Source organism: Lathyrus oleraceus, chromosome 5 (genome assembly GCF_024323335.1).
Source record: "Lathyrus oleraceus cultivar Zhongwan6 chromosome 5, CAAS_Psat_ZW6_1.0, whole genome shotgun sequence".
Classification (NCBI taxonomy): domain Eukaryota; kingdom Viridiplantae; phylum Streptophyta; class Magnoliopsida; order Fabales; family Fabaceae; genus Lathyrus; species Lathyrus oleraceus.
The window spans coordinates 643,184,379-643,211,987 of record NC_066583.1 but is presented as its reverse complement, the minus strand read 5'-3'; the positions used below and the strand labels follow the sequence as shown (position 1 = coordinate 643,211,987).

The window sequence follows — 27,609 nt, the reverse complement described above, 5'->3', positions numbered from 1 at the left end:
TTTGTGCATTGTTTATTGCTTGATTCTAATATCCAAGGGAATTTGGGTTTCTATATGACATTCTTGTCTATTGGATTGCAACCCATTGGTCAGATCTTTTCAACTCTTAACTTTTAAATTTTTGCTTAGGATTAGTCTCTTCATCTCCTCCCCATTTCTTTAATTTCAAAAATCTCTCCCTCCTTTCAAAAAACTTCTTTGCTTGTGTCTGCTTTCTAAACTTTAATCACTTTTGCAAACTAGAAACTTTGGCCTTATGCCATTGCATTTTCAAACTCATTTTCTTAATCAAATTTGTAAGTTAACTTAACCAAACTTGACTTAAAATTGTCAAAAGCCAAAAAAAGAACTAACTCATTCAAACCATTTTAGGCCTTTGTGCCTTTCAAACTTAAAATTTTTGTTAAAAGAAATGCATCCATTTTGAAATTTATACCACGAACTACGAGGTTTTGATCCCTCATTTTTTATGTTGGTACGTAGGCACAAGTCCGAAGGTCTTGTCAAACACAAAAATATAATTAATGAATTCTTTTCTCGTCCCCATTCTATTTGTTTGCAAACATCATTTGTACAAAACGCATATGCACACAAGAAAGGGCTCCCTAGGAGTACCTAGGACACTTTGGATGCTAACACCTTCCCTCTGTGTAACCAACCCCCTTACCTGTAATCTCTGGCATTTTATTAGTTTTGATTTGAAAACTTCTTATTTGTGGGTTTTGTTCGTACTTTTCGCTTTTCCCTTGGAAACAATAAAAGCACGGTGGCGACTCTTGTTATTTGATGTCTTGCTTATCCATAGCTTGATGATCATGAATTTACCGCTACAGAAATTAAGTGGCGACTCTGCTGAGGAGTAGTCTCCAGTGGGTTTAGCCTACTTTTTTGTGTGCATATAATTGTATATTTGATGTATGTATATATTTATTTGTGTGATATAATCTGCTTGTTGTGCTGGGTGATCTCTGAGTGGTGAGATAATTTCTAACCCGAACTTGAGTGCAATTAAGGTAGGAGGATGGTATAGTCGTGTTCGACTTGTGTGGAGTAGTCCTTAACAAGTTGGCTTGAGGTCCATCTACTCAGTGGAAACCCTTTTTTATTTGGAAATGTCACACAAGTATTTGTGGTTATGTATTACTATTTCTGATTTGGGGTCCGAGAAGCCGATGACCGTAGAACATTTAACCCCTCTTGGCCTATTTAGGACGTAGTGCAGAGACTGTCCAAATGTGGACTTGATAACAGTTGTTATGCGATACTACACTCAAACGAGTTTCTCTTGAGAATATTATGGGTTGATGAGTCAGTCATCCTAACCTGTAATATCCGATAGATGGAATTAAGACTCTGGGAACTTTTTAGAACATGATCTACATGTTTTTATCTTTAGTTCACTCCTTTGGGATGGTTCTTACCCAAACTCCATGCTCGTGACTCACAACAAACCCTTGATTCTTGGTTGATCCAATCAAGTCTTGTCAATATCAATGGAACTTGGGTGTTGATAAGGTGTAAACCATAATCCACCAAAATAGATGATTGATCTTGACAATGACTTGATTTATCCCTTGACCTTTATTTATTTTCCTTGTGTGTGATCCCTTATTTGTGATTGTTGCATTCATGCATTCATGTGCATCAAAACATTCATCACATGAAAATTTCAAGGAACTGAGGTGTTATTTGCAAATATTTTCAGACCATGGATTATGGACGAAGGAACACTAAGAAGTACAGTTTCAGATGTCCCGACTTGAAAGAGTTAAGGAAGCTAGCATCTTTTGTATTAGATCCCTTGGACTTCAAACAACTCCATGGGAAGCTTCTGTCTATCTTGTCTGCTGATGTAGTTGAAGGACTTCTGAGTGTGTTGGTTCAGTTCTATGACCCTCTCTACCGTTGCTTCACTTTTCTAGATTATCAGCTCGTGCCTACGTTGGAGGAGTATGCCCATCTCTTAGGGATACCTGTTTCTAACAAAGTGTCATTTAGTGGATTGGAAGAGATTCCCAGATCTCATCTTATTGATGACGCTCTTCACTTGAAGAAGTCTGAGATATAGGCTCATTGGGTGAAGAAAGGAGGATTGTTTGGGTTGCCATCTGATTTCCTCATCAAGGAAGCTACTGCTTTTGCTGAAGCTGGTAGTGTGGACGCTTTTGAAGCTATCTTTGTGTTGCTCATTTATGGGTTGGCTTTGTTCCCTAACATTGACGGTTTTGTCGATGTTAACGCCATTAGAATTTTATTGATTGGGAATCCTTTGCCGACTTTGTTGGGTGATTTGTATTTCTCTTTGCATCTGAGGAATTCTAAGGGTGGTGGAACGATTGTATGTTGCATTCCTCTTCTGTACAAGTGGTTTATTTTGCACTTGCCTCAGACACCTGCTTTTATGGAGAACAAACAATGTCTACGGTGGTCTCAGAGACTCATGTCTCTCACCAATGATGATATAGTTTGGTATGATCCTTCTTTGAGAAGTTTTGAGATTATTGATAGTTGTGGTGAATTCTCTAATGTGCCTCTCATTGGTACACAATGAGGAATTAACTACAACCCTGCTTTGGCTCATCGTCAACTTGTGTTCCCCTTGAGAGACAAGCCTAATAACACTTTGTTAGAAGGTCTTTTCTATCAAGAGGGTAAAGATCTCCAACATTTGAAGTAGAATATTGTGCATGCTTGGCATAATACGCATAGGAAAGGAAGATCCGAGCTTGGTCCGTGCAATTGTGTAGCTTTGGAAGCTTACACTTTTTGGGTGAAGAAGAGAGCTTTGCAGTTAAAGACGACTTATCCTTGTTAAAGACCTATGTCTATGGTTGTGGTTGAGCCATTAACTCTCCCTAACCAAGATATAAAGGAGTTGGAAGACACATTCACCAAGATGAAACGAGAGAAGGATATATGGGAAGAGCGTTTCCATGCTTTGAGCAAAAAGCATGAGGAGTTGTAGCTTGAGTCTAAGGACAAAGATGCGCTTATTGAGCTTCTTGAAGATCGAGCGACAAAGAGACAGAGAGAATTGGTGGTACATGAGGAGAAAATAGCATGGTTAGCAGATTCATACAGAAGCCAAAGGTATCCCCGCTTGCAGCCACCAAGAGGATACTAAGGCATATAAAAGGAACACTCGACTATGGTATTTTGTTTCCTTCATTCGATGAAGAAAAGGAATGCAAACTTGTGGGTTACACTGACTATAGATTGTGTAGTGCTGCTGAAGATAAAAAATTGTCAGCAGGAAGTGTGCTCATGTTAGGTGGTGCGTCAATCACATGGAGTTCGAGAAAGGAACCAGTGATAACTTTATCATCATGTGAGGCTCAATACGTAGCAGCTTCGCTATGTGCATGCCATACAACATGGATGATGAATCTAGTTGAAGAAATTATAGGGAAGAACCATGGAGTAATGACCATGAAGATTTACAACTTGTCAACTATTGACTTGGCAAAGAATACGATAGCACACAGAAGAAGCAAACACATCGAGATGAGGCTCCATTACCTGAGAGACTAGGTAGCGAATGGAAAGATGAGCCTAGAGCATTGAAGATCAGCTAATCAGATTACATATATAGTGACAAAGGATGTGCATGTCGAATTGTTCAAGAGATTAAGAAAAATGATGAATGTAGAAAACCTATACACAATGAATTAGGTGGTGTGTTAAATATGTAATTTTTTATGTTGAAGACGAAATAGTTTTCTCTGTACTCGACGGGTGTCGAAATGTGTTTGTGTCTAGCAGAGTATGTGTTTTCTATATTTGATAGACATTCAAATATAGTTTGTCGAAGCATACAGTCGTAGCATGTAGTTGTCGAAGGAGTCGACAAAGTTGAAATAGTTAACTTAGCTCAGCTTTAGTTTAGTTAGTTATTTTGTGATTACTTGGAGTGCAAGTAATCACATCTATAAATAGAGAGGAACTCTATTTCATTTGTAATTAAGTGAAAGATACAACTTTGTAATATCCTTATGTAGTATTTGAAATCATAGTTGTGATTAACACACATTATCAAACACTTAGAGTGCAGTTTGCACAACAACATTTTATTCTTCTTCTTCCTCCAGAATTTCTTCTTTTCTCTCACTTTCAATTGCATTGCTTTTTTCTTTTTTTCTCTGTGTAGTGTAGAATCATCTTCCAACCAAGGAGTGGTTGTTTGACCTGAATAAATGGTGAAAAACAAGAGGCACGATCAATCATAAAGATTGATTCGGTTAATTTCAAGATTGGAGTTTTCCCAACAAAAATTATAAATTGACTCAATGTCAAAAATATACAAGTTATATTGGTATTCGACTTTGTCGAATTCAGCTGACTCCAACACCTTCGCCTAACTACTTCGACACAATCAAATACTTATATTATAGATAATCAAATTACAACTTCTAACAATTTGATCGAATTGTATAAACAATATTAATTGTTTATGATTTATGTTTCTACTTATCTTTTTGATACTAGATGCTAATCTATCAACTTAATTTTAATGTGAAAAATTAACAATTATTTTATACGACTTAAAAAGATAGTTACATTAAAGTATAACATTTTGAACACAACTCAAAAATCAAGCTGACATGTTATTTCTCAAATATAGATAATTCAAGCACACAAGTCAAAAAGGTCCCACCTTACATACTAACTTTGAACTTCGTTGCCTTTTGGATTGCATTCACATTCAAGATCCTGATTTTCTACTTACTTTTACAGGTTTTATATCTATTCATGAGTTACACGCTAGAAGATTCATTGTATTTGATTAGATTCAACAGTCAAACACAAGAAACTATCGGGATATAATTTTTTGATTAAAAGTCGTGATTTATAAGGGAAATCTCATTGATATAGAAGTTATGAAAAATGAGTTATTAGCTCTCCAATTTAACATTCATTCCGTATTAATGTTTTTGTTGGTGCTACTATGGAGAGTGTTAAAAGATGACGACGTTTGGACTAAAACGCATAATTGTTAAAATTATGATGAAACACTTTCTATTTTCATTGAACTTAGTTAAAAGACATAGTGGAGAATGACTTCAAACCATTTTAAAAAAACTGCGAGAAAATATTGCTTTTGACGGGAACACATTGTGTTATTAGGTTAAGTGGTAACGTATTGCATTTATGTGTTTTTAAAAATGTGGTGCGTTTTAGCGTGTTTTCCCTAATATCGATAAAGATGTTTTTAAGCCCCTTTATGTATGAAATTTTAGTGAGAGAAATTTGAAAAGACAAATGGGTAGATTTTTAGGATTCATTGTTCTAAGAATTTAAAGACTTTTGTGCGTATTTAAGAGGATTGAGAAACATTTCTTAATATTTTGCGTTTGTGTGATTCATATATTGAATGGAGGAATGATTGAAAAAACTTGAGTAGAAAATAGAAGATATTATTATGAACTTGGAATATTACTTTCTTGTAACTTATCTTGTAATCTCTTGTAATAGAAGATATTCTTATGAACTTGGAAAATTACTTTCTTGTAACTCAACTTGTAATCTCCCACAGTGTAGATCCGATGGATCGAACTGGATAAATAAATTGTTTGTGTGATTCATATATTGAATGGATGAATGATTGAAAAAAACTTGAGTAGAAAATAGAAGATATTGTTATGAACTTGGAATATTACTTTCTTGTAACTTATATTGTACTTGTAATAGAAGATATTCTTATGAAGTTGGAAAATTACTTTCTTGTAACTCAACTTGTAATCTCCCACAGTGTAGATCTGATGGATCGAACTGGATAAATAAATTGTATGTGTGCTCGTCACTTTAGTTTACTCCTTCTTATGATTTGCTTACACTGTTTGCCAGATTAATTTTTATTTGAGACCATTTATTTTGGTATCGTTTTTCTTTGTACCACACATCAAAGTTCTTGGTGTGCATTAAAACTTTCAATTTCACAACAAGTGGAAGTAACGTCCACTGTGTGGTAGATGAATTTATTTTACAAGTGGACACCATGAAGTCTACATAAGATTTCAAGAAGTTTTTCGGAGACCGCGGTTTTGGGTTATGGAAAGTTAGGATGTAAGAGATATTAGATCAACTAAAGTGTGTAGAAGTATTGAAGAGTGATGCGTTGACCTGCAAGTCTAACATAAGCAGAGAAGGACGAATCCTTAGCCTACATAATATATTTGAAACAACTACTCTACTTATTTTAAATTATGGAGAAAAAATATATTATGGAGCAATAATCATGATTTCACAAGATCAATATGGAGTTGCAAATTACTGAGGGAGATGATCCCCAACTCAAAATCTCCATTAGCAGAAGAAAGGGAATGTCATTCAGATTCATTTACTCTTTTAGAAGAAGAAGAAGTGATACCTTCCAAATCACTCTATGATAATTAGTTTATCGCTCATTTTAACAAAGAGGCAGTAAATACTTAAAGAAAAAAATTAAGTTAGAAGAAGGTGCCTTAGAATGTGAGGTCAAAAGCAAGGATGTAGAGGAAAAGGGTGAAGGTTGAGGCTTTTTAAATCTTTAAATACATGATAGTAGTTACCCTGGGAAAAACACTCTCAGAGAAGAGGAAAAGACTCAAACGAAATAGGGGAAGTTCACCCTGAATGGTTATGAAAATTCCCCCAAATTTTCCTTCCCCTATATATAGGTGAAAACAATCGGATGGATCAGATTGAAAGAAAGAAGCAGGTACAAACCAACGGTCATATTTTACCTTAAAAGATGCAGTAAAACTCAAGTGCACAGTAAACAATATAACGTTGATCTCAGTCTTTCCAGGCCACACGTCTAGAGAAAATGGCTAAACATTTTAATGATGAGACTACGTTTAATGCCCATGTTCCCCATCCCTCTTTGGAAAAACCAAAACAATGCATGCCTGACGACACATGGACATTTATTCTTGAAGGTCGGCCACGACTGCTAAAAGAATCCCTAACGTCTAGAGTACCCGACGAGTCTTAGGGAAACTATTCTAGGGCAGTCAAAGGCCCAATAAGATGAGGCCTACTCATGTATCCAGCTTCATGAGGCTCAATGTATAATTAAAGTTCCAAAAGGGTTTTAGGTGCACAATCTCTAATCTCCACTCACACTATAATTATCTTAAACTCTAAACTAACTTGGGCGTTGGAATGATAACCATGCAGACACCCTCCTAAATCCACCGTATCGGAGATTAACAACATCAGTTCAATATGAATGACTCTGATTCAAGATGTGTCATTATTGCAACCTTCGATGTGAGAAACCGTGTCACCAAATCGCTTACGAAGTTTTGTTTCACCGTAGTGTCCTTAATCTTCTTCATTTATGGTTCCGCAGCGAAACATATTCCATATGGGATACATATTAAGCCCAGCGAGTGTTAAATTTTAATAGTGTGTCAGCCGATTAATGTTGAAGTCAGTTAAGAAAAATCAATTGTCACAGACATGGTTAGTCACAAAAATGTAGGTTATTTACTTTATTTATTCTATACAAAGAAAATCTCGGAAGAAAATAATGGCCATATACTTATTAAACCTATTATACAACTAGAAATATATTCAAGCTTTTTTAAAATATAAGTATGCATTCTATGTCTTTAATTCCTTTGACTTTATGCACGTTTTAACCTTTTATGTTATAATGAATAGATAAATAGAGAAACAACAGTGCAATAGTGAAACATATAAGAGACAGAAAGATAAACATGGGAATAAAAATAAAAAACTGATAATATAAGAGATAAGGGATAGAAATATCATAGTAGAGAATTATCATAATTCGGCCTAAGCCATTTGACTTACTTCAGTCTCCAAGAGTTTCATCTGGTGGTTTTTTCTGAAACAATCTTGAGCTTTTACACAGGATCAATCCAAACAACCTTATAAAATAACTTGAGCTTTTGCACATAATCAACCAAAAAAAAATTCTACAAACAATGAGAGTTTTTACACTGACTCAACTCAATAACCTCAACCAGAGCTTTTACACATATTCTGCTCAACAAGATTCACATAAGTTTTTTACATGTTTAGCTTGAAACCTTCAAATCTATTACAAAAAAGGTCAGAAGAGAACTACACTCTTGAATAAACAATTTTGCCACACCACCAATACAAACAACTCTCTGATAGAAATTTTCACTTTCTTGACAGTAAGGAGACTCTAGTGAAAAAAGGACTTTTAAATAAAAAATATGATAGAAAGTGTATATTCATAAAACTAGTGTGTGTTTTGAAATGAGGAGAAGTCTCCTTTATATAGGAAAAAATCTGACTAAAAAGGAAATAATCAACGCGCCTTTTTAATGATTTAATCAATTAAAACATATGTGATAATTGATTAACCAAATCAAAATATGAATGTTTGAGTTACAACGTCACTTAATCGATTACCAGCCTAATTAATAAATGAGGAGGCATTACACTTCGATTTAATTGATTAACTAATGTATTATACACTCCTAATTGATTAAACAAACTTCTAATCATTTAAGCACTTGCGCATAAAGGTTTTAAGAGGTTTTATCAAAATAAAGTATAGATTCTATGTTGGAAAAAATTGGTTTGTCCCATACCCCTTTGATTTTGATGATAACAAAGTATTTAAAGAACAATTGGGTATACTAAAGAGAAGCTTAAAGAATAAAATATGATGGATCAGAAGCTGAAGACCAGAATCTGAAGAAGTCGACTTCTAAAGAGGTCAACGTCTGAAGGTTAGAGTCTGAAGAAGTTAGCCTCTAAAGACCAGACTTTGAAGAAGTTTTCTTCTGGTGATCAGAACCTGAGTCAGTCAAAGCGCAATGGCCAAGGTGACTATGATGGGTCGCTATCAATCTCTGAGTCTACTTTGTTACGTGAAGAACTAAGCTCTATTTTCTTCATAGAGTCTGTTGGGATACAACTGCTAATTTCTTTTGTAGAAAAGGGATTTTAGACTAGCCTTCACCAACCTTAACTATTTGGTGAAACATCCCAACATCTCTTTTGAAGTTTCTCAAATACTCTAATGTGTTGGATCTTCAACGACTCTTTTCCTATCTATTTAAGGAGATGAAGACTTGAATAAAAATATACCAATTGACACTTAAAGATAAGTTACTTTGTCAAAACAAAAGCACAAGTTGAACTTATAATTTCTTATCCTTGTATTTCTTAGAAATCCCTTAGTCTTAAAAGAGTCTATTTGCATTCTATTTTTTATAAACTTCTGATAGTATATCAAGTGTATTTTCTCAAACAACCATTTATCTGTTAGGTAGATTGTTAAAAGTCTCTTACTAAGTGTTTGAACATTTAAAGTATCTTGCTTGTGTGCTTGAACATAGAAGTCTCTTGCTTGTGTGTTTGAGCACTGAAAGTCTCTTGCTTGTGTGTTTGAGCATATAACTCCCTTACTTAGCATTTGAGCGTTGGAATGCTTCTGTATTTGAACAAATTGTAATCTTGTGTGATTATAATGAAAATCTCTTGTAAGTATAAGGGGGATGAATTACTCTCAAGTTGTGAGAGGAAACAAGATAACTTTGTGTGTTTCTCTTCTTTGTTGCATTTCATATCCGCTGTCTACCTCTATTTAAATCAGATTTTATACCCTGTGTGTAGAATATGACCAAGAGTAGTCCCATGCATGTAAAAGAATAAAGAGTAACCATATGCATGCGCCAATTGCAGTGACACATGCTCCTTACATTTTACATGCATGCGCCAATTGCAGTGACACATGCTCTTACATTTTACATGCATGCGTCAATTGTAGTGACACATGCGCTTACATTTTACATGCATGCGCCAATTGCAGTGGCATCTGAGTACAAATTGACAATATCTGCGTCATAACAAATGGCACTTTGATTCATATTTTTTTAAAAGTGGTTATATAGATAAATATTATTTTCATATTAATCTTGAAAGAAGTGGTAATTTAAAATAAATAAAAAAATCAAAAACTACCCTAAAGAGAAGGGAAGTGTATTATTTGGAAATTATTGCAATCCAATGGGTTTTTCCAAGTTCTACTTATCAAGTTTTATTAGTAGAAGAAAATGAAATAAAATATTTTGTGGCTAAATTTTTTTGATATTTTTTGTGGTCCTTAACTACGTTTGAGGTGTCAATTCACAAGAGATTATTCAATGACACTCTTGTTAAAACAATGACCTTATTCACTCACTCAAAACCATAATGTGACAAACAATTACCTCATAAATGGGAAAGTAAGGTTTCCATACCCCAATGCAACTACACTACTTAACATTGACCCTACCATCATAATGACACATAAAAGTGGTAGCTCAAAACTTCAACCTCGTTCTTCTCATGAACTTCTCTCAAAATTTCCATGACTTCCACTATAGCTAGCCACAACCTTTTCATCCTTCTTTACTTCATAGCACAAGATAGCATGTCTACATAGTTTATGTTTCTAACATTGAATTGAAACCAGGTATGCAATCAATACTATGTAACATTTCTATATGTTTTCCTATCATGTTGCGATTTGTAATTGTATATGTTTTTGCTTCAATGAATATAACTACTATATAAGAACGAATCGTTTATGAGATCCCGAGTTCGAATCCTGACTTGAACAATTGTTGGTCAGACTTAACTTAACTTCAGGGTTTTCTCTAAGAACTAGTGATCTTTCAAAAATCATCATTTTTTTGAAGTTATTATTTAGTTGAACTAAAATTCAATGTTTAAATGCAGTTATGAAATGATGGGGTTATTCAAAAATGAAACTTTGTTTTTGTATATTGTGATGCTACTTCTGTTAAGAACCTGTCAAGCCAAAGATCAACACATTCACCAGATACAGCCTGGATTCAGTGCATCTCGTTCGGATTGGAATGATCATAACGGTTTCTTTTTACTATCGAACAACTCGGCTTTTGCTTTTGGATTCTTCACAACCCTTGATGTTTCTTTGTTTGTTTTAGTAGTCATTCATTTGAGTAGCTTCAAAGTTGTTTGGACAGCAAATAGAGGCTTTCTTGTAAGAAATTCTGATAAGTTCGTGTTTGAGAATAGCGGAAATGTTTATTTGGAAAGTGGAAATGGTTTTGTTTGGGCAACAAACACGACAGGACAGAAAGTTAAGGACATGGAGTTGTTGGATTCAGGAAATTTGGTTTTGTTTGGGGAAAATAGGAAAATTGTTTGGCAGAGTTTTAGTCATCCTACTGATACACTTTTGCCTGGTCAATCCTTTGTTGAAGGAATGAGTCTTAGGAGTTTTCGGAATCGAATGAACTTGTTTCATTTTCTCGGTTATGTAGAAGGTGATTTGGTTCTGTATGCAGGATTTGAAACTTCGCAATTGTATTGGTCCTTAATGGGAGAAGTTAGTAAAACTCGAAGTTCGAAAAATGTTACAAGTAGTAAAAAGGTTCACTATGCTTCTTTGGTTTCTAATTCATGGAACTTTTATGATAAAAATGGAGTTTTGGTTTGGAAAATTGTGTTTTCTGATCATTCAGATCCTAACTCATTCTATGCTGCAATTTTGGATCCAAATGGTGCAATTTCTTTCTATGATCTTAACAAAGGAAAGTCTACTAATCCTGAGATATTGAAATTGCCACAAGACCCTTGTGGAATTCCTGAGCCTTGTGACCCTTACTATGTTTGTTTCTTTGAGAATTGGTGTGAGTGTCCTACGCTTCTTCGGTCGCGTTTCAATTGCAAACCTCCTAACGTCTCCGCGTGTTCTCGTGGAAGTTCGACAGAACTTTTATATGTTGGTGAAAATCTTGATTATTTTGCACTTAAATATGAAGCACCTGTTTTAACAAAATCGACCTTGAATTCGTGCAAAGAGGCTTGTGTAAGAAACTGTTCTTGCCTTGTGCTTTTCTACGAAAACAGTACAGGTAGTTGCTTTCTTTTCGAGCAAACCGGGAGCTTCCAACGGTTTAAAGGAAGCAGCGGCGGTTATGTTTCGTATATGAAGGTTTCGACTGATAGTGGTGGAAATGACGGCGATGATCGTGGAAGAAAGACCATGCTGCTAGTTTTTGTTATAGGGATTCTCACAGTTTTGGCCATTTTCGGTCTTATAGCTGGATTCTGGTGTTACTATTTCAAGAAGAGGAAGAACTTTGATGAGTATCCTCAAGAAGATACTTTAGAGGAAGATGAATTCTTTGATAGTCTCTCTAATATGCCGGCGCGTTTTACTTATAGAGCGCTTGCTAGAGCAACTAAGGACTTCTCCACGAAAATCGGCGAAGGAGGTTTCGGCTCGGTGTATCTAGGTGTACTTGAAGATGGTAAGACACAATTGGCAGTGAAAAAATTGGAAGGTGTAGGACAAGGAGCAAAAGAGTTCAAAGCAGAAGTATCGATAATCGGAAGTATTCACCATGTTCATCTTGTGAAGCTTAAAGGGTTCTGCGCCGAAGGTCCTCATCGAATGCTTGTTTATGAATACATGGCAAGAGGTTCATTGGATAAATGGATCTTCAAAAACAGCGAAAACACTATGTTGTTAACTTGGGAAACAAGGTACAATATTGCAATAGGCACTGCAAAAGGATTGGCCTATCTTCATGAAGAGTGTGAAGTTAGGATCATTCATTGCGATATCAAACCGCAAAATGTTCTTCTTGATGATAATTTCATGGCGAAAGTTTCTGATTTCGGGTTGGCGAAACTAATGAGCAGAGAACAAAGTCACGTTTTCACAACTCTCAGAGGAACGAGAGGGTATTTAGCACCCGAATGGATAACTAACTACGCGATTTCAGAGAAGAGTGATGTGTTTAGCTACGGAATGCTTTTGCTTGAGATTGTTGGAGGAAGGAAAAACTATGATCAATGGGAAGGAGAAGAGAAAGCGCATTTTCCTTCTTATGTATCAAGAATGATGGAGGAAGGGAAAATAAGAGAAGTTATCGACAAAAAGATAGATATCGATGAGGAAGATGAGAGTGTTGTGATAGCTCTTAAAGTTGCTCTTTGGTGTATACAAGATGACATGAATTTGAGACCTCCAATGAGTAAAGTTGCTCAAATGCTTGAAGGTTTGTGTATTGTAAATGATCCACCATCATTGTTACAATCTAGTAGTTATTCAAGTTTCTTGAAAATGAGTAGTGGAGAAGGTAGTTCATCAGGACAAGCTAGTTTTTATAGTAATGTTCCTTTGTCTTGTGTTCAATTATCAGGACCAAGATGAGATAACTACAATGTTGTGGATGCATATTCTTTATGTTTGGATTTTATAATCACTATTCATTTCAATCATTGACAAATTTGTATTATTTAAATATCAAAACATACTATATGTTTTAAGATTTTGTATAGATTATAGATTAGTTATGGTTTAGTCACAATTTAAGTGTGAGAAAATCGAGATTTTGTGTTGTAATCTACTTTATACACTTTAAGAGATGGTTTTGAGAATGAAACACGGTATATATTTATTTTTATCTCTTATTTTTTATTTTTTATAACTCATCCATATTTGAAAATATACATTAAAGTCAAATAAATTATTTTAAATCAAATTTTCGATGTCAAAATGTTGCATGCGGTTGATGCCTATTCTCTAAAGGTCCAATAAAGAGAGCGACCAAATAGTAAGAGATTCAAATATTGCACAAAATAATAAGACTCACGGATCAAGACAAAAAGAAATCTCATAACATTTGTTATAGAACGTTCTAGAATCCAAATTCTAGCAAATTCTAGAACTCTTTTAAAAAACATAACGATGACTCTTTATTCGATTATACACTATTATAATCCAAAATATATTCACTTTTTGATCCAAATTCACCTCCTCCTTTGTAAATCTTGTCAAGATCACAAAATATTATTTCTCATATCAAAATATCAAAATCACATTATTGAATTCTAGAACTAGAAAGAGACTTATTGAGTATTCATTTATTTCTACCAAAATTTCATACTCTCAAAATATGCAACAGAAACAATAATGCATTCTCTTATTTATGACATAACATTAGCTATTTACAACTATAAAGAGGTTAGATTTTAGAAACTGCAGGTGAATATGTATGGTTCTTATGTTGCCAATCATTATCTTCATCTTCATCTTCATCTTCTTCACTATCCCATAGAAATTTAGCATATGAAGCCAACACATAGCTGATGTCATAAAAACAATAATAACAACAATATTAACCTACACACAACATAGATATTTTGTAAAATAAATTTTGAAATAGATATATCTTACCAATCATTTGGATCACTTTTAACAGCTTGATCAAAATATGCTTCAGCTCTATCAGCATTCTTCTCTCTTTGCCATATTATATTTGCATATAGTGATAAAGCATCAGCATAACTAGGGTTAGCCAAAATGGCTCTTTCAACATACTCCTCTGCTTTACCATAATCTCCACAAACCTATTTCATCTCACAACCAACCATATCACTTTTATCAAATTTCACTATACCATAATCTTCATTTATTTACATATTCTAAATTTATATTTGATTTGAAGATACCGTAAGTCAATACATCAGTGAGAGCTGGATCGAGATCATATAACTCGATCTCGATCCTGATATTACCGATGTGTCGTGTGGACTATTAATAATATGATTAAGATTAAGTAGATAAGACAAAATGATGAATTAATTACCTCTTTCAAAAACTTAGCATAATTTCCAAGTAAAAGGTAATTATTTGGATTTGCTTCAATCATGTTTTGATAATAAGCATCGGTTTCATCTCTACCGTAATTATTCTCCCACCCATTTCCATTTCCATTTCCACCACCACAAATCCTTCCACCATCATCACATCCCATTCCACCATCACCCATTACTAAAGTTTGCAACTTTCCAACTTTCTTACCACCCTCTTCACGATCCAAAACTTGCTTATTCAAACTATACCTTGAAAAAAGTACTTGTTCTTGTTCCACTATATTTTGATTCTGACGAGGATTCTTAACAAGACTACTACGTGATGCGAAGCTTTTGTTCTTGGTTTTTGAAGGGCCTGTTGCAAGTGTTTTAGGAAGGTGGTGGTGATTTTGTTGTGGTTCATGAGAAGAGTGAATTGGTGCACTATAGGTTCTTAGTAACATGTTGTAGTGTTTGAAGTATAGAGAGAAAGTGAGAAATGGAGGAAGGTGTGTTGAGACAAATAGGGTAGACGTGACTAAATTTTATTCATGATGAAGCGGTGAATATATGGCGGCATTATTGGTACACCAAATTACAAAAGTTTAAGATTATGACATATGGTTTCTCATAAATCAAAGATTATGACATATGAGGAAGTAATCGAAGGGAAAAATATTTGGTGGACACTCTTGAATATACTTTGAGAGAGATTACAGATATTCATCATCTATAGAAAGATAGTACAAGTAAAACAAGGTGTTAAAAGTGTTACAAGATAGTACAAGTAAAACAAGGTGTTAAAAGTGTTAAAGATAGTACAAGTAAAACAAGGTGTTAAAAGTGTTACAAGATATACTATACAAATACTATAGTTATTGTTATTATTGTTATTAGGACTAAAACTATTTAAAACTAAAATAGTAATACTAATTTCTAAATCAAATTGGAGAATCACAAGCTATAATTTAGTCTATATTTTAATTAGGGTCATGTTTATATTGAATATAATTTAGAAGAACTCGTGAATAAAGAAAACTTATAAATTTAGAATTTAAAGTATACGTTAGTGTAAATACTGTCACAAGGTAAATTATTAATAATCTTCAAAGAGAAAAAATATAAATATATGCACTAACAGTTTATATTTAATTAAATCACGCTTTAATTTTAATAATTTGTTAATTTTTTATTGGACAATGTAAATTGTCGATGCATATTCATTATACTCATTTTCAAATCATACATATAATTTATCTTTTTTTATAATTTTCTTTTGTTGATTATTATCTAACTATTTATACAATCATATATAAATAATTGTGATTCTTAATAGTAAAACATACAAAAAGGTAATCTATTAAAAAATGGTAGTATGATATTATTTATTCTCGTTAGAGGAAATTGTTGATTTTGAGTCCGCTTTTAATCTTTTATCTCAAATTATGAATTTGTAGAACTTCTTTTAAATTTAAATAAATATTTTTTTATATAATTTAAACTTTTTATAAATTTTTTGTGATTTCATTATTTATTATAATGTTGTCTTATTCTTCATCTATCAATTACATATTAAATCAATAATTTAATTTTCAATATCTCAGATTTAAAAATTGGAAATTGTTATTTCAGTCACTTTCAATTTATACTATGTATATGTTATTTTATTATTTCATATTATTTATTTGTTGTAAATTTGCTTGCAAATTTCTTATTTTTTTAACAATATTAAATTTGTATATTTTTTAGTTGTACTATATTTAGAGCTGTCAAAGTGGCTATTCAATTTTAAACAATTACAATAGATTTCTGATTTTTTTTAAATTGGACAAAAACATTTGAAAATTACTATTCAGACCTTATCATAGATGGATTTCGAACTATCTAATTTAAAATGTTTTTTTTTATAAAAAATTGAAAGAAAAATTTCATAATACTTATTATAAATAAAATTAAAAATTATATTATTTTAAATATTAAATACTATATTACCTTTTATAAATATTATAATGTGTTTTTAAATACAACATATATTTAAATTATATAAAATAATACTCGAATATTTAATATATAATAAATTAATAAAATACGAGGAAAGAATGAATATTGATTATATTAATGTATAAAATTAAAAAAAAAATAGAGATAAACTTTAATAAGACAAAAAAAATTAATATTTTATTTTAAAAAAAAATAATATAAATATAAATATTATTTTTAAAAATTTATAACTATACAAATTTAATGAATTTTTCGGATCTACTATTGAATTAGCCTATTTTAGCAGCTAAAAACTCTAAATATTGACAAATTTTGAAAGAGATATTTACTCCAGTTGGTTATACTAGGTACTGTGATTTTTGTGGGCATTATAAACCTCTTACCCATTGAACTTAGCCTTATAGAGAGACACGTTTGACATGATTGTATGGGTTAAGGGACCCATGTGATGTCTCTTTTTGTGTGCTTTATTAGCTGAAAAATTGAACGGTTCAGAATTTGTTTTGCATGTTACATCACTATCCAATTCAGGCTAACCATTCGTCAACACCTCTTTGGCTGAGGCAGTCGCATGTTTTGTTCTTATAAGCCGTTGCCTTTTAGTAATTGGTCATCTTGCAACACAAACTCTACTCACTATACTTATTTTAACTCAACACATGGTTGATCTTCAGTCTAATTATTGTTGCTGTACTAATGTCCAAATGAATTGTTTCTGGGTCCGCAACAATTTGAGTCGAGATATGGAGAAATCTTAACAATATTTCGTCACTGCTTGCTCACTTGAAGAGCGTGAATTTAACTCCAATCATACATATGAGTGATGTTACACGCTTGTCAAAAATAAATAAATAATAATATTACTTGAACAAAGTTTATCTCATGATAGCTTTCACGACGAGGATAATAATAATAATTTTATACGTAGATTTTAGTTTTCTTTATTCTCGAAATTTTAAATTCGTTTATAAGAATATAAATAGGAATGACAATGATCAAATTATTATTGTATTCATTCTTATAACTATGATTTGAAAATTTTCATATTTGCACATGTACTAATGATATATATGCATATTTATTATTTATTTTTTAATAAAAATAAATAGATCAATTATAAAATATCATACTATTTTGAGTATTTAACAATAATTAAATAAATTTATATATTTTATTATTAGTAATGACATAAACAAACACTGATATTAAAATATATAATAGTATAATAATAATGTTGTATATTTCGGATAATATATTTTAGATATTGGCGGTCAACATGACATCATCGTCAAACACTTCACATCTTAGGACGTCATGTTTGTGGAACTGTGTACATCTCGTATAATATATTTCGGGTATTGACGGTCAGGATGGTGTCGTTCTGAAGTGTTTTTCCCATTAGGTTATGTGTGCCCACGTGCTTTAGCGAACAATCACGAGTTAGAAATTCTTTGAGATTAATTTAAAAAATCTCGGGATCGATTTTGTGTAAAAAGTGTGACTGTGACGTACGTGTAAGACATAACCAAAATTGTCTCATTGTAGACAGTGCGTGAATACACTTTATAGAATATTATGTTTAAATTGAAGTAAAAAGAACTTGAAGTAAACAATATTAAATGAGAATGAAGTAAATGACAAGAAAAGTAAAGTTGTTTCAATCAAGGAAACATAAAAGTACAAAAATAAAGAGGGACGTAAACTGATCGGAAAAATAGCAAGTGTACTATTTTGCCTTTTGTAGTAATAAGAGGAAATTCTCCAAATGTCGATCTCAAGTACTGCAAGTTAATGTTCAAATTATCGTTTAATTAAACAAAATCTATTGTTGGGAGTTTTAGATTCAAATTTATAAAAGTAAAGGCAAAAGAACGTACTACGGTAAAAATAAGGGTTTGCACGGGAAGAGGAACAATGTCAGGGAAGGTGTATAATTAGTCCCTGTAACAACTCTAAGTCACTAATTACTATCAGTTATCAAGGATATTTTCTCCGAAGTCCTTGATGAGAAAACCTTTAATCATTCAACCCTAATTTCTATGTCCATAGAAAATTATCGGTGAAATTAAGCCTTATTATATCAAGAATGTTCTGATTCATACAGGGTATCCCTAGTCCTAGGTGATATCTACTGCAAAGTAATCTTATGAAAATCTTACCAATGACGGTCCATCCTAATTGATAAGAATACAACAATCTCAATTGGTCCAAAAGAGAAATCATTAAACACATCAAAAGATTACCGTAAAAACAATATTATAAATGCAATCGAAAACTCAAAATCGTTACAGATCTAAATTAAGGACAACCCCTAGCATTGGGGGGTTTAGTTACTCATATTGTTCAAAACAGATTCAAGATAAAAAAATACACATTACAAGTAATTGGATGACTTGGATCTTCAATTGTTTCCGCTCATGAAAATCTTTCGCTCTCCGAATTCCTTGATCTATGTAATTATCGATCGTTTGATGATTCTCTGTCTTCTCCCCGTTCCAAAGTGGCTTCTTCTCTTGTAAATTCTCATAAAATAGTGAAAAATCCCTTGGCAAAGGTTGGAAATTCCCAAAACGCTCTTGCAGCTCAAACCCGGATAAAAAGCCCAAAAATTGGAAGAATCTGCATTTGGGCTGACACGGTGGCCATGTCAGCTATCTACCTTGACACGGTGGCATTGAGAAAGTTGTAAGTTTGCATGGTATTCCGTCGAGTATTGTTTCGGACAGAGATCCTAGATTTACATCGAAATTCTGGGAAGGTTTGCAGAAGACTTTGGGAACTAAACTGAGATTGAGCTCTGCATATCATCCGCAGACTGATGGTCAGACTGAGAGGACGATTCAGTCACTAGAGGATCTTTTGAGAGCTTGTGTTTTGGAGAAGGGAGGTGCTTGGGATTGTTATTTACCTTTGATTGAGTTTACCTACAACAATAGTTTTCATTCGAGTATTGGTATGGCACCGTTTGAAGCTTTGTATGGTAGGAGATGTCGGACACCGTTATGTTGGTATGAGTCCGGTGAGAGTGCTGTGGTTGGACCGGAAATTGTTCAACAAACTACGGAAAAGATTAAGATGATTCAGGAGAAGATGAGAATTGCTCAGAGTCGTCAGAAGAGTTATCATGATAAGAGGAGGAAGTCACTTGAATTCCGAGAGGGAGATCACGTGTTTCTTCGTGTTACTCCGATAACTGGGGTTGGTCGAGCTTTGAAGTCAAGGAAGTTGACACCTCGATTTATTGGTCCTTATCAGATTTTGGAGAGGATAGGAGAGGTAGCCTATCGTATCGCTTTACCGCCGTCACTTGCGAATTTACATGAGGTTTTTCATGTGTCTCAGTTGAGGAGGTACATTCATGATCCGTCGCATGTGATCCAAGTAGATGATGTACAGGTGAGGGATAACCTGACTGTTGAAATATCGCCTATGAGGATCGAGGATCGAGAGTTGAAGCAGTTGCGGGGTAAAGAGATTGCCTTAGTGAAGGTAGCTTGGGGAGGACCAGCAGGTGGCAATGTGACTTGGGAACTGGAGAGTCAGATGAAGGAGTCTTATCCGGAGTTATTTGCTTGAGGTATGTTTTCGAGGACGAAAACTCTTTTAGTAGGGGAGAGTTGTAACACCCCGAATTAAATAAGAGGATTTTTTAAATTAAGTTAATAATATATTTAATAATTTAATTAAATAAATTGAATTATTGGATTATTATTATTATTATTATTTGGAATAATAATTATTTGGAAAATATATAAGTTGGAATAAGGAAAAAGAGTTTTCATTTTTGTAAAAGGGTTTTACGTGAAAACGGAGAAGCTGCAGAGAAGAGGAGAAAAGGGCAAAGAGGAAGAGCTAGAGAGCAAAGGTTGAAGAACGGAAAAGCTTGAAGCTTAGAGATTGCCGGATTATCTCAGGTAAGGGGGGTTTATCGTCGTTTAATGGGTATTATAGATTAACATGTCATGGGTAGTGATAGCCGTTGAATTGACCCTAATTGGGATTATGAATGCTGGAAAATTACGTTGGATGAAATTGTGTTTAGGCTGTAATTGAATATGTGTTTGGGTTAGTTGTGAATTTCCGAACGTATAGCTTTTTATGGAAGTTGAATCGGAGGTCCGGAAGTCCTCCAACGGCGGAAAATGCGGAGAACTCTGCATTCTGCCTTGTGTTAGCGCAGGAACTGCTGTTTTGCCTGCGTTAACCGGTTAACCCAGGGCGTTAACCGGTTAACACTGTTATATTTTGTGAAAATGTGCTGTTTTGCCTGCGTTAACCGGTTAACCCAGGGCGTTAACCGGTTAACACTGTTGCGTTTTGCCAGAAAGTGTGTTTTGTCCTGCGTTAACCGGTTAACCCAGGGCGTTAACCGGTTAACACTGTTGGAAATCAGAAAAATTGGTATTTTAATGTTGTGAACATAATTGGTGATTAGCCTATTATCGTTAATTTTGATGAGTAATTCTGTTGGGTTATGTTATGAAGTGTTGATATAAATATGTTGATAAGTTGTGTTAAAGTTGTTGAAAATACTAAGTTGTAGGCTGGTGAGCCAAAGTTGATTATAAGTTGATTTTGTTGAAAATACTGAGTTGTAGGCTTGATGAGCCAAAGTTGATTATAAGTTGATTATGTTGAAAACCTTGTTGTGTTGCTATTATTATTATGTTGTCGGAATTGTAAAGTCGTGTATGCCATGTACATTCATATGCATTAAGTCGGAGCTTTGCTCACACCACGTTGGCCTGGATTGGCAAATTTTAAGTTGAAAGTTGAAGGCTTATGCCTTGATGCCCACTAAAATGGCAATGATTTTAAGTTGGGAGTTTTACTCCGAATGGTACCACATGCATGACGAGTCGAGTCTCATTTGAGTTGCATTTTATGTTGTTATTGAGTTGCATTTTACGTTGTTATTGAGTATGATATTTGAGTTGATGTGCCGTTACTGAATGCATGATATGATTAGGGTGATTAACGTGTAAATTTACTTAGCATTACATGATGATTTATAATGCTTATTATATCGATTGAGGAACTCACCCTTACAACTATTTTTCAGGTAACGAGCAGTGAGTGAGTAGAAGCTAGTGCTTGGAGTCTAGTGTGGTCTCCTTAGTGGGTCATGCTCTGATAGATGTAACATCGGGACGGGATGTTTTAACTTGTTGAATAATTTTATGTGTAATGTATTACATATGTTGAATGATCTCTATCCGCTGCGTATTTTGCAAGAAGTGTTTATGTTGAATTAAATAATGAGCATGACTGATGTTATGGTGAAATGTGTGAAGTGTTGTGTGACACCCTTAACTGCAATAATTAGTCTGATTGATATGTTGTTATTTTATTAAATATTTGGGGTATTTTAGAAGGGTGTTACAACACGCGCTAGGTGACCTGACACGCGCTAGGTGACCTGACACGGGCGACTGTGTCAGGCCCCTGTCTTGGCCATTCCTGGTATTTATTTTGTCTTTATCCTGACACGGCCTGTGTCAGGTGACACAGGTGGCCGTGTCAGGCCCCGTGTGTTTAGAAATCTTCTTTCCTCGAACGCCAGAACTTTCCACTTTTTCGCATTGAGTCCGTTGGATCTTCTACGTGGACCTGGAGGGCATAAACACAGACAACCAAAGCATAAAATCCTGAAAACACAAAATAAAACTAGAAATTGATAAAATGCTTAAATAACTTACGGAAATGAAAACTAACTTAAAATGTACCATAATGTGCATGAAGTATTCCAAAATCCTTGGTTTCTTGTCGGATAAGTAATGAAAACTGTGAAAATGGTGACCGATCACAACCCCAAACTTAGCTTATTGCTTGTCCTCAACTAATGTTCTACACGGAAAAGTATGTTACTTCCCAAAATTGAATTATTACCACAATACCGCTGAGATCATTCACCAACGCCTTCATTCTCCCTTTCATAGTCCCTACTTTTCCTAATGAGTTTTCCGCCGCACTTCCACATTGACGTACCGCTTCACCTGTCAGCTTATATCACACTCTCACCAAGTCTCTCTGGGTTAAATTATTTACACTCATATTTCAAAATATGCAATATCAACTCATATCAACTACACATAGTCTCTCCTTTTCGTATCAATTACATACAACACACTTTTTTAGGTCTTTTGGGTTGTAACGGGACTTGGGTTACAATGTGGTAAATACAAACAAATGGGAAAACAAGTGGTTTGGGTTCAGAGCCAATGTCATTATTCTTTTCACTGTGTTTGTTCTACATCTCATTTCCAATTCTTTTCTTTTTCAGTTTGTATTGCTCAGTTCTCTTTTTTTTTCTTTAATGTTTTCTTCTCTTTTTTTTTTCAACTAAGTGTTTCTCATTCAGTGAGTGCTTTTCTCGTACCATCGAATAATTTTTTTTTTCGATGGTCGTTTTTCTTTATCTTTTTCCGCACTCACCTTACTTTCAGATACTTATGGGGTTACCACAAACTTAGAACTTTAACACAGCTTAAAAACATAACATTTTCTCTGAATAGGGTAAGAAAGTGTTTGGGCCTCGGGTTACATTCATGTGGTTATACATACAAACAAAGGATATAGGCTCAACGGGGTTAACAAGGGATAATATTAAAGGGATGACCAGAAAGGCTCATGGGCTATTATTCAAACAACGTGCCTCAGTATGTGTATATATATAGTGATATTCTCAGAGAACCTACGCAAAGTCAGAGTGATAAAGACATACTTGAATATCGCTTATGATGACAAATGTGTTTGGCTTTTTATGCACTCCCCATGTTAGGTAAAGCTTGACAACATCCATAGTACTTCTAGTATGGTGCAGCTTCCTACTCAACTCAGAATGCACAGGGAATCTCTGTTAGTCGAGTTTGAGAAGTTGCATCCGATGTTTTCTTCAGCAGTATCGATTTTTTGGGAAGATCCTTCACAACAAGCAATAGTAAATAGAGTGATCGTTTCATCCACTACCACTAATGGTCATCCTCTAATCCAACAATAACACCAAGAACCTGAAATACATGCAGCAAATGATACCCAATAATAATAACAAACCAAATGTAAAACAGTAAAATGGGAAATACTAAAATAAAAAACATAAAACAAAAAGCATAATAAAACCTCCCCCACATTTGAACTAAACATTGGCCTCAATGTTTTAGAGCAAGATAGAAGGAGGGTGACTCACAGTTCCCTACTGAGGAGGCTGGAGCGGAAAGTGCAACATCATAATAAGTGGTTATTGGGTTTTAATGAGGAATGGGGTCTACACAATGATCCAAAATTATTTCACAATATCAATTCCATAGGTCTGAAACAGGCCGTGTCATATGACACGGGTGGCCGTGTCAGGCTCCTGTAACTCAACATCTTTGGATGGTGTTCTTCAGTGGTCCTGACACGGGCCGTGTTGGCTGACACGGGTGGTTGTGTCAGGCTTCTGCCAATGTTATTTTCACCCTTTTCTTCAGTGCTCCTGACATGGGCCGTGTCAGCTGACACGGGCGGCCGTGTCAGGTTGCTGCTTTCTCAAAAAAATTCCTCTCTCTTATTTTCAGATATGATCCTTCCTTCCGGTACGACTCCCGCATTAACGTGAGTGCCTCCATCCTTTTATGCAAGGCACTGTGCAAACCTAAAATAACAAACAAAACACAAACAATAATTAGAAATAAAAATGTGTATGGGTTCCTTTGTGTCACAAGTCCTTTCTAACCTTGTTATGGGGGGTACTTCAACCTCCACACCTTGTTGTACTTCTTTTCCAAAACTAATAAGTCGTCTTTTTCATAGGTATGGGTTCCTTTGTGTCACAAGTCCTTTCTAACCTCCATATCCTTACCTTGTTTTCGTTTTCTTTTCTTTCTCATGGCTTTTGGAATGGAAATATGAGTTGTTCCATTCGGGGTTGCTATGGGAGTGGTGAGACTTGAGAAGGCCTTCTTGTATCTTTCTCTGATGTTGGTATGTTACTTTGCCTTCTCACCTTTGTCCTGATCAAGCCTACTTGATATTGATGTTATTTTTCTACCTCTAGCTCATGGTTTTCAATAGTATTTAATGTTATTTCTTTATCGTGGACTTTTAAGGTTAACGTGCCCTGGTCCATGTCGAGATTGCATCGACTTGTATGCATGAAAGGTCGACCAAGAATGATAGGTGTCTCTTCATCTTCAAGTATATCTAGTATCACAAAATCAACAGGAAAACTCAAGTCCTTTATTGTCACTAGTATGTCTTTTGTTAAACCATATGCATCCTTTCTCGAGTGATCCGCAAACTTCATATTTGTCTTTGTATCACTAACATTTTTAATACCCAACTTGTGATAGATTGATAATGGCATCAGACTCACACTAGCTCCAGAACCAAGTAGTACCTTTTTGAAAGTTCTCTCTTTAATTGTGCAGATACTGTTACCGTTACAGGATCCTTCTGCTTGTTTGGAATTTTATGCCCTAGTGAATTTGCACTACACTTTTCCTTCAAGGCTACTGGTTCTTCTGTTGTTGGTTTCTTTTTTGCCATTACCTCTTCCATGAATTGTTTGTACATGGGCGTTCGCTCGAGTGCTTCAAACAAAGACATGTGACTCTCTATCTTTTTGAACATTGTCATGAATTTCTCAAAGTCTGACTTGCTTGGATCCTTCTTTGTCACTCTATGAGGGTAGGGTAACTTAATCACATGTTTAGTATCCTTTTTATTTTTCTCTTCATTTGGCTTGCCAGGTGGTATAACTTATTCCTCTTTAGCGACCCTCTCCCTTTTCGTTGTGACAGTATTGATATTCTCCTGATTTCTTGGATTTTGAACTGTTTCACTTGGTAAGGAACCTGGTGTTTGAGAAATTTCTATTTGCTGTGCTATCTAACCCAGTTGAACTTCAAGATTCTCTAGAGAGGTGGTGGTGTTTTTATGATCGTTTCTAGTCTCTTCTTCAAATTGCCTATTTTGAGCGACCATGTTTTCAATGGTAATCTCTCAGTCTGCTTTCTTTGGAGCTTGTTGTTGTTGTTGTTGTTGATATTGAGTTTGATATTGACCTTGAATCTGTTGTGGAACATTCCCTCTCTGATCTTTCTAGGAGAAGTTTGGATGATTCTTCCAACCTGGATTGTAAATGTTGGAGTAGGGGTTATTCTGGTTGAAATTTTTTATCTTTTCAATTTGTTGAGGGGTGGCAAAGCAATACACAATGTGGTGCGGTCCGTTATAGATTTCACAAGTGATGGTCTGAGCAAGTTGAACTTGAGCTACCTGTTGGGTACCTATGTTCATAGATTTTAATTTCTTTTCTACTTCAACAACTAATGTATCTTCCAACCAGAATTTATTAGTTTCAAGCTTCAGATCAATCACTCCATCAGGTTTACTATTACACCTATCATACAATTCCAGATGCTCGTTGGTAGCTATCGCTTCAATAATCTTTTTAATACCGGTGGCTGTTGAAAAATTTGTTGAGCCACTGGTTGCTGTATCAATCAATTGTTTTGTCTTTATTTTCAGTCTGTTAACAAACATCTGCATCTATTCAGTCTTATCCATATTATGAGTTGGGCAAGCTTCTAAGACCCTTTTGAATCTTTTGTAGGCATCTCCCAAAGACTCACCATCCTTCTATTTGAAGTTTAAGATTTCATACCTTTTTCTCAAAATTACTGATGCTGGAAAATGATCATTTAAGAAAGTTGTTTCCATCTCTCCCCATGATGTAATACTGCCAACTGGAAGAGAGTAGAACCACTTTTCCGCCTCTTCAGCTAAAGTGAACGGGAATATTCTTAACTTCTTTGCTTCATCAGTATGCCCATTAATTTTCAAAGTAATACTCGTGGTCAGGAATCTTTGCAAATGCTTATTTGCATATCCATTTACCTTTCCGGTGAAAGGTTTTTTTTCAAGTTGATTGATTATGCTAGAATGCAGTTGAAAATTAGTCACATTCACCGATTGGTTAACAATGGTCAATCTCCCACCCGGGGCATTTTCACTTTCGTAGTCACCTAGGAGTCTTTCCGGAGGTGAAGGAGGTGGAACTAGAGGAATTTCAGTCATAGTTTCTTTTTCAAAATCTGAGTGATCAGAGGGAACTTATTCCTTGGAATTCAATCTACCATTTATGCGTCTCCGGTGAAGGGTTCTCTCGATTTCTGCGTCAAAAAGAAATTCAGTTAAGGGCTCTCCTTGCATACACAGATTAGTGAATGAAATTATATAAATGACAGAAAAATAATTTTATTGCAGACCAACAAAATTTTAATTGAACTAAAATTAAACTCTATATTTTGGCAGTCCCCAGCAACGGCGCCAAAAACTTGATCGAAAAAATAGCAAGCGTACTATTTTGCCTTTTGTAGTAACAAGGGGAAATTCCCCGAATGTCGATCTCAAGAACTGCAAGTTAATATCGAGTTCAAATCATCGTTCAATTAAACAAAAACTATTGTTGAGGGTTTTAGATTCAGATTTATAAAAATAAAGGCAAAAGAACTTAATACACTAAAAATAAGGGTTTGCAAGGGAAGAGGAACAATGCCAAGGAAGGTGTACAATTTGTCCCTGCAACAACTCTGAGTCACTATTGCATCAACAAATATCAATTACTACCAGTTCTCAAGGGTATTTTCTCCCAAGACTTTGGTGAGAAAACCTTTAATCATTCAACCTTAATTTCTATGTCCATAGGAAATTATCGGTGAAATTAAGCCTTATTATATCAAGAATGCTCTGATTCATACAGGGTATCCCTAGTCCTAGGTGATATCTACTGCAGAATAATCTTATGGAAACCTTACCAATGGAGGTCCAGCCTAATTGATAACCATACAATAATCTCGATTGGTCCAAAAGAGAAATCATTAAACACATCAAAAGATTACCGTAAAAATAATATTATAAATGCAATCGAAAACTCAAAATCGTTACAGATCTAAATTAAGGACAACCCCTAGTATTGGGGGGTTTAGTTACTCATATTGTTCAAAACAGATTCAACATAAA

The 27,609-nt window shown here is 34.5% G+C and overlaps 2 protein-coding genes across 2 annotated transcripts; one reads left to right on the top strand and one right to left on the bottom strand.

Annotated features, from left to right (window-relative positions):
* The first annotated feature begins 10,192 nt into the window (after window positions 1-10,192).
* On the top strand, window positions 10,193-13,354 carry LOC127087581 (G-type lectin S-receptor-like serine/threonine-protein kinase SD2-5). Its single transcript, XM_051028487.1, has 2 exons — window positions 10,193-10,444; window positions 10,711-13,354. The coding sequence occupies exon 2, from the start codon at window positions 10,718-10,720 to the stop codon at window positions 13,178-13,180; it is 2,463 nt and encodes an 820-aa protein (XP_050884444.1). The 5' UTR covers window positions 10,193-10,444; window positions 10,711-10,717; the 3' UTR covers window positions 13,181-13,354.
* A 513-nt stretch (window positions 13,355-13,867) lies between these two features.
* On the bottom strand, window positions 13,868-15,283 carry LOC127087580 (uncharacterized). The gene is made up of 3 exons (XM_051028486.1): window positions 14,619-15,283; window positions 14,207-14,379; window positions 13,868-14,115 (listed from the first exon to the last, which is right to left on the bottom strand). The coding sequence occupies exons 1-3, from the start codon at window positions 15,066-15,068 to the stop codon at window positions 13,995-13,997; spliced, it is 744 nt and encodes a 247-aa protein (XP_050884443.1). The 5' UTR covers window positions 15,069-15,283; the 3' UTR covers window positions 13,868-13,994.
* Window positions 15,284-27,609: the final 12,326 nt, after the last annotated feature.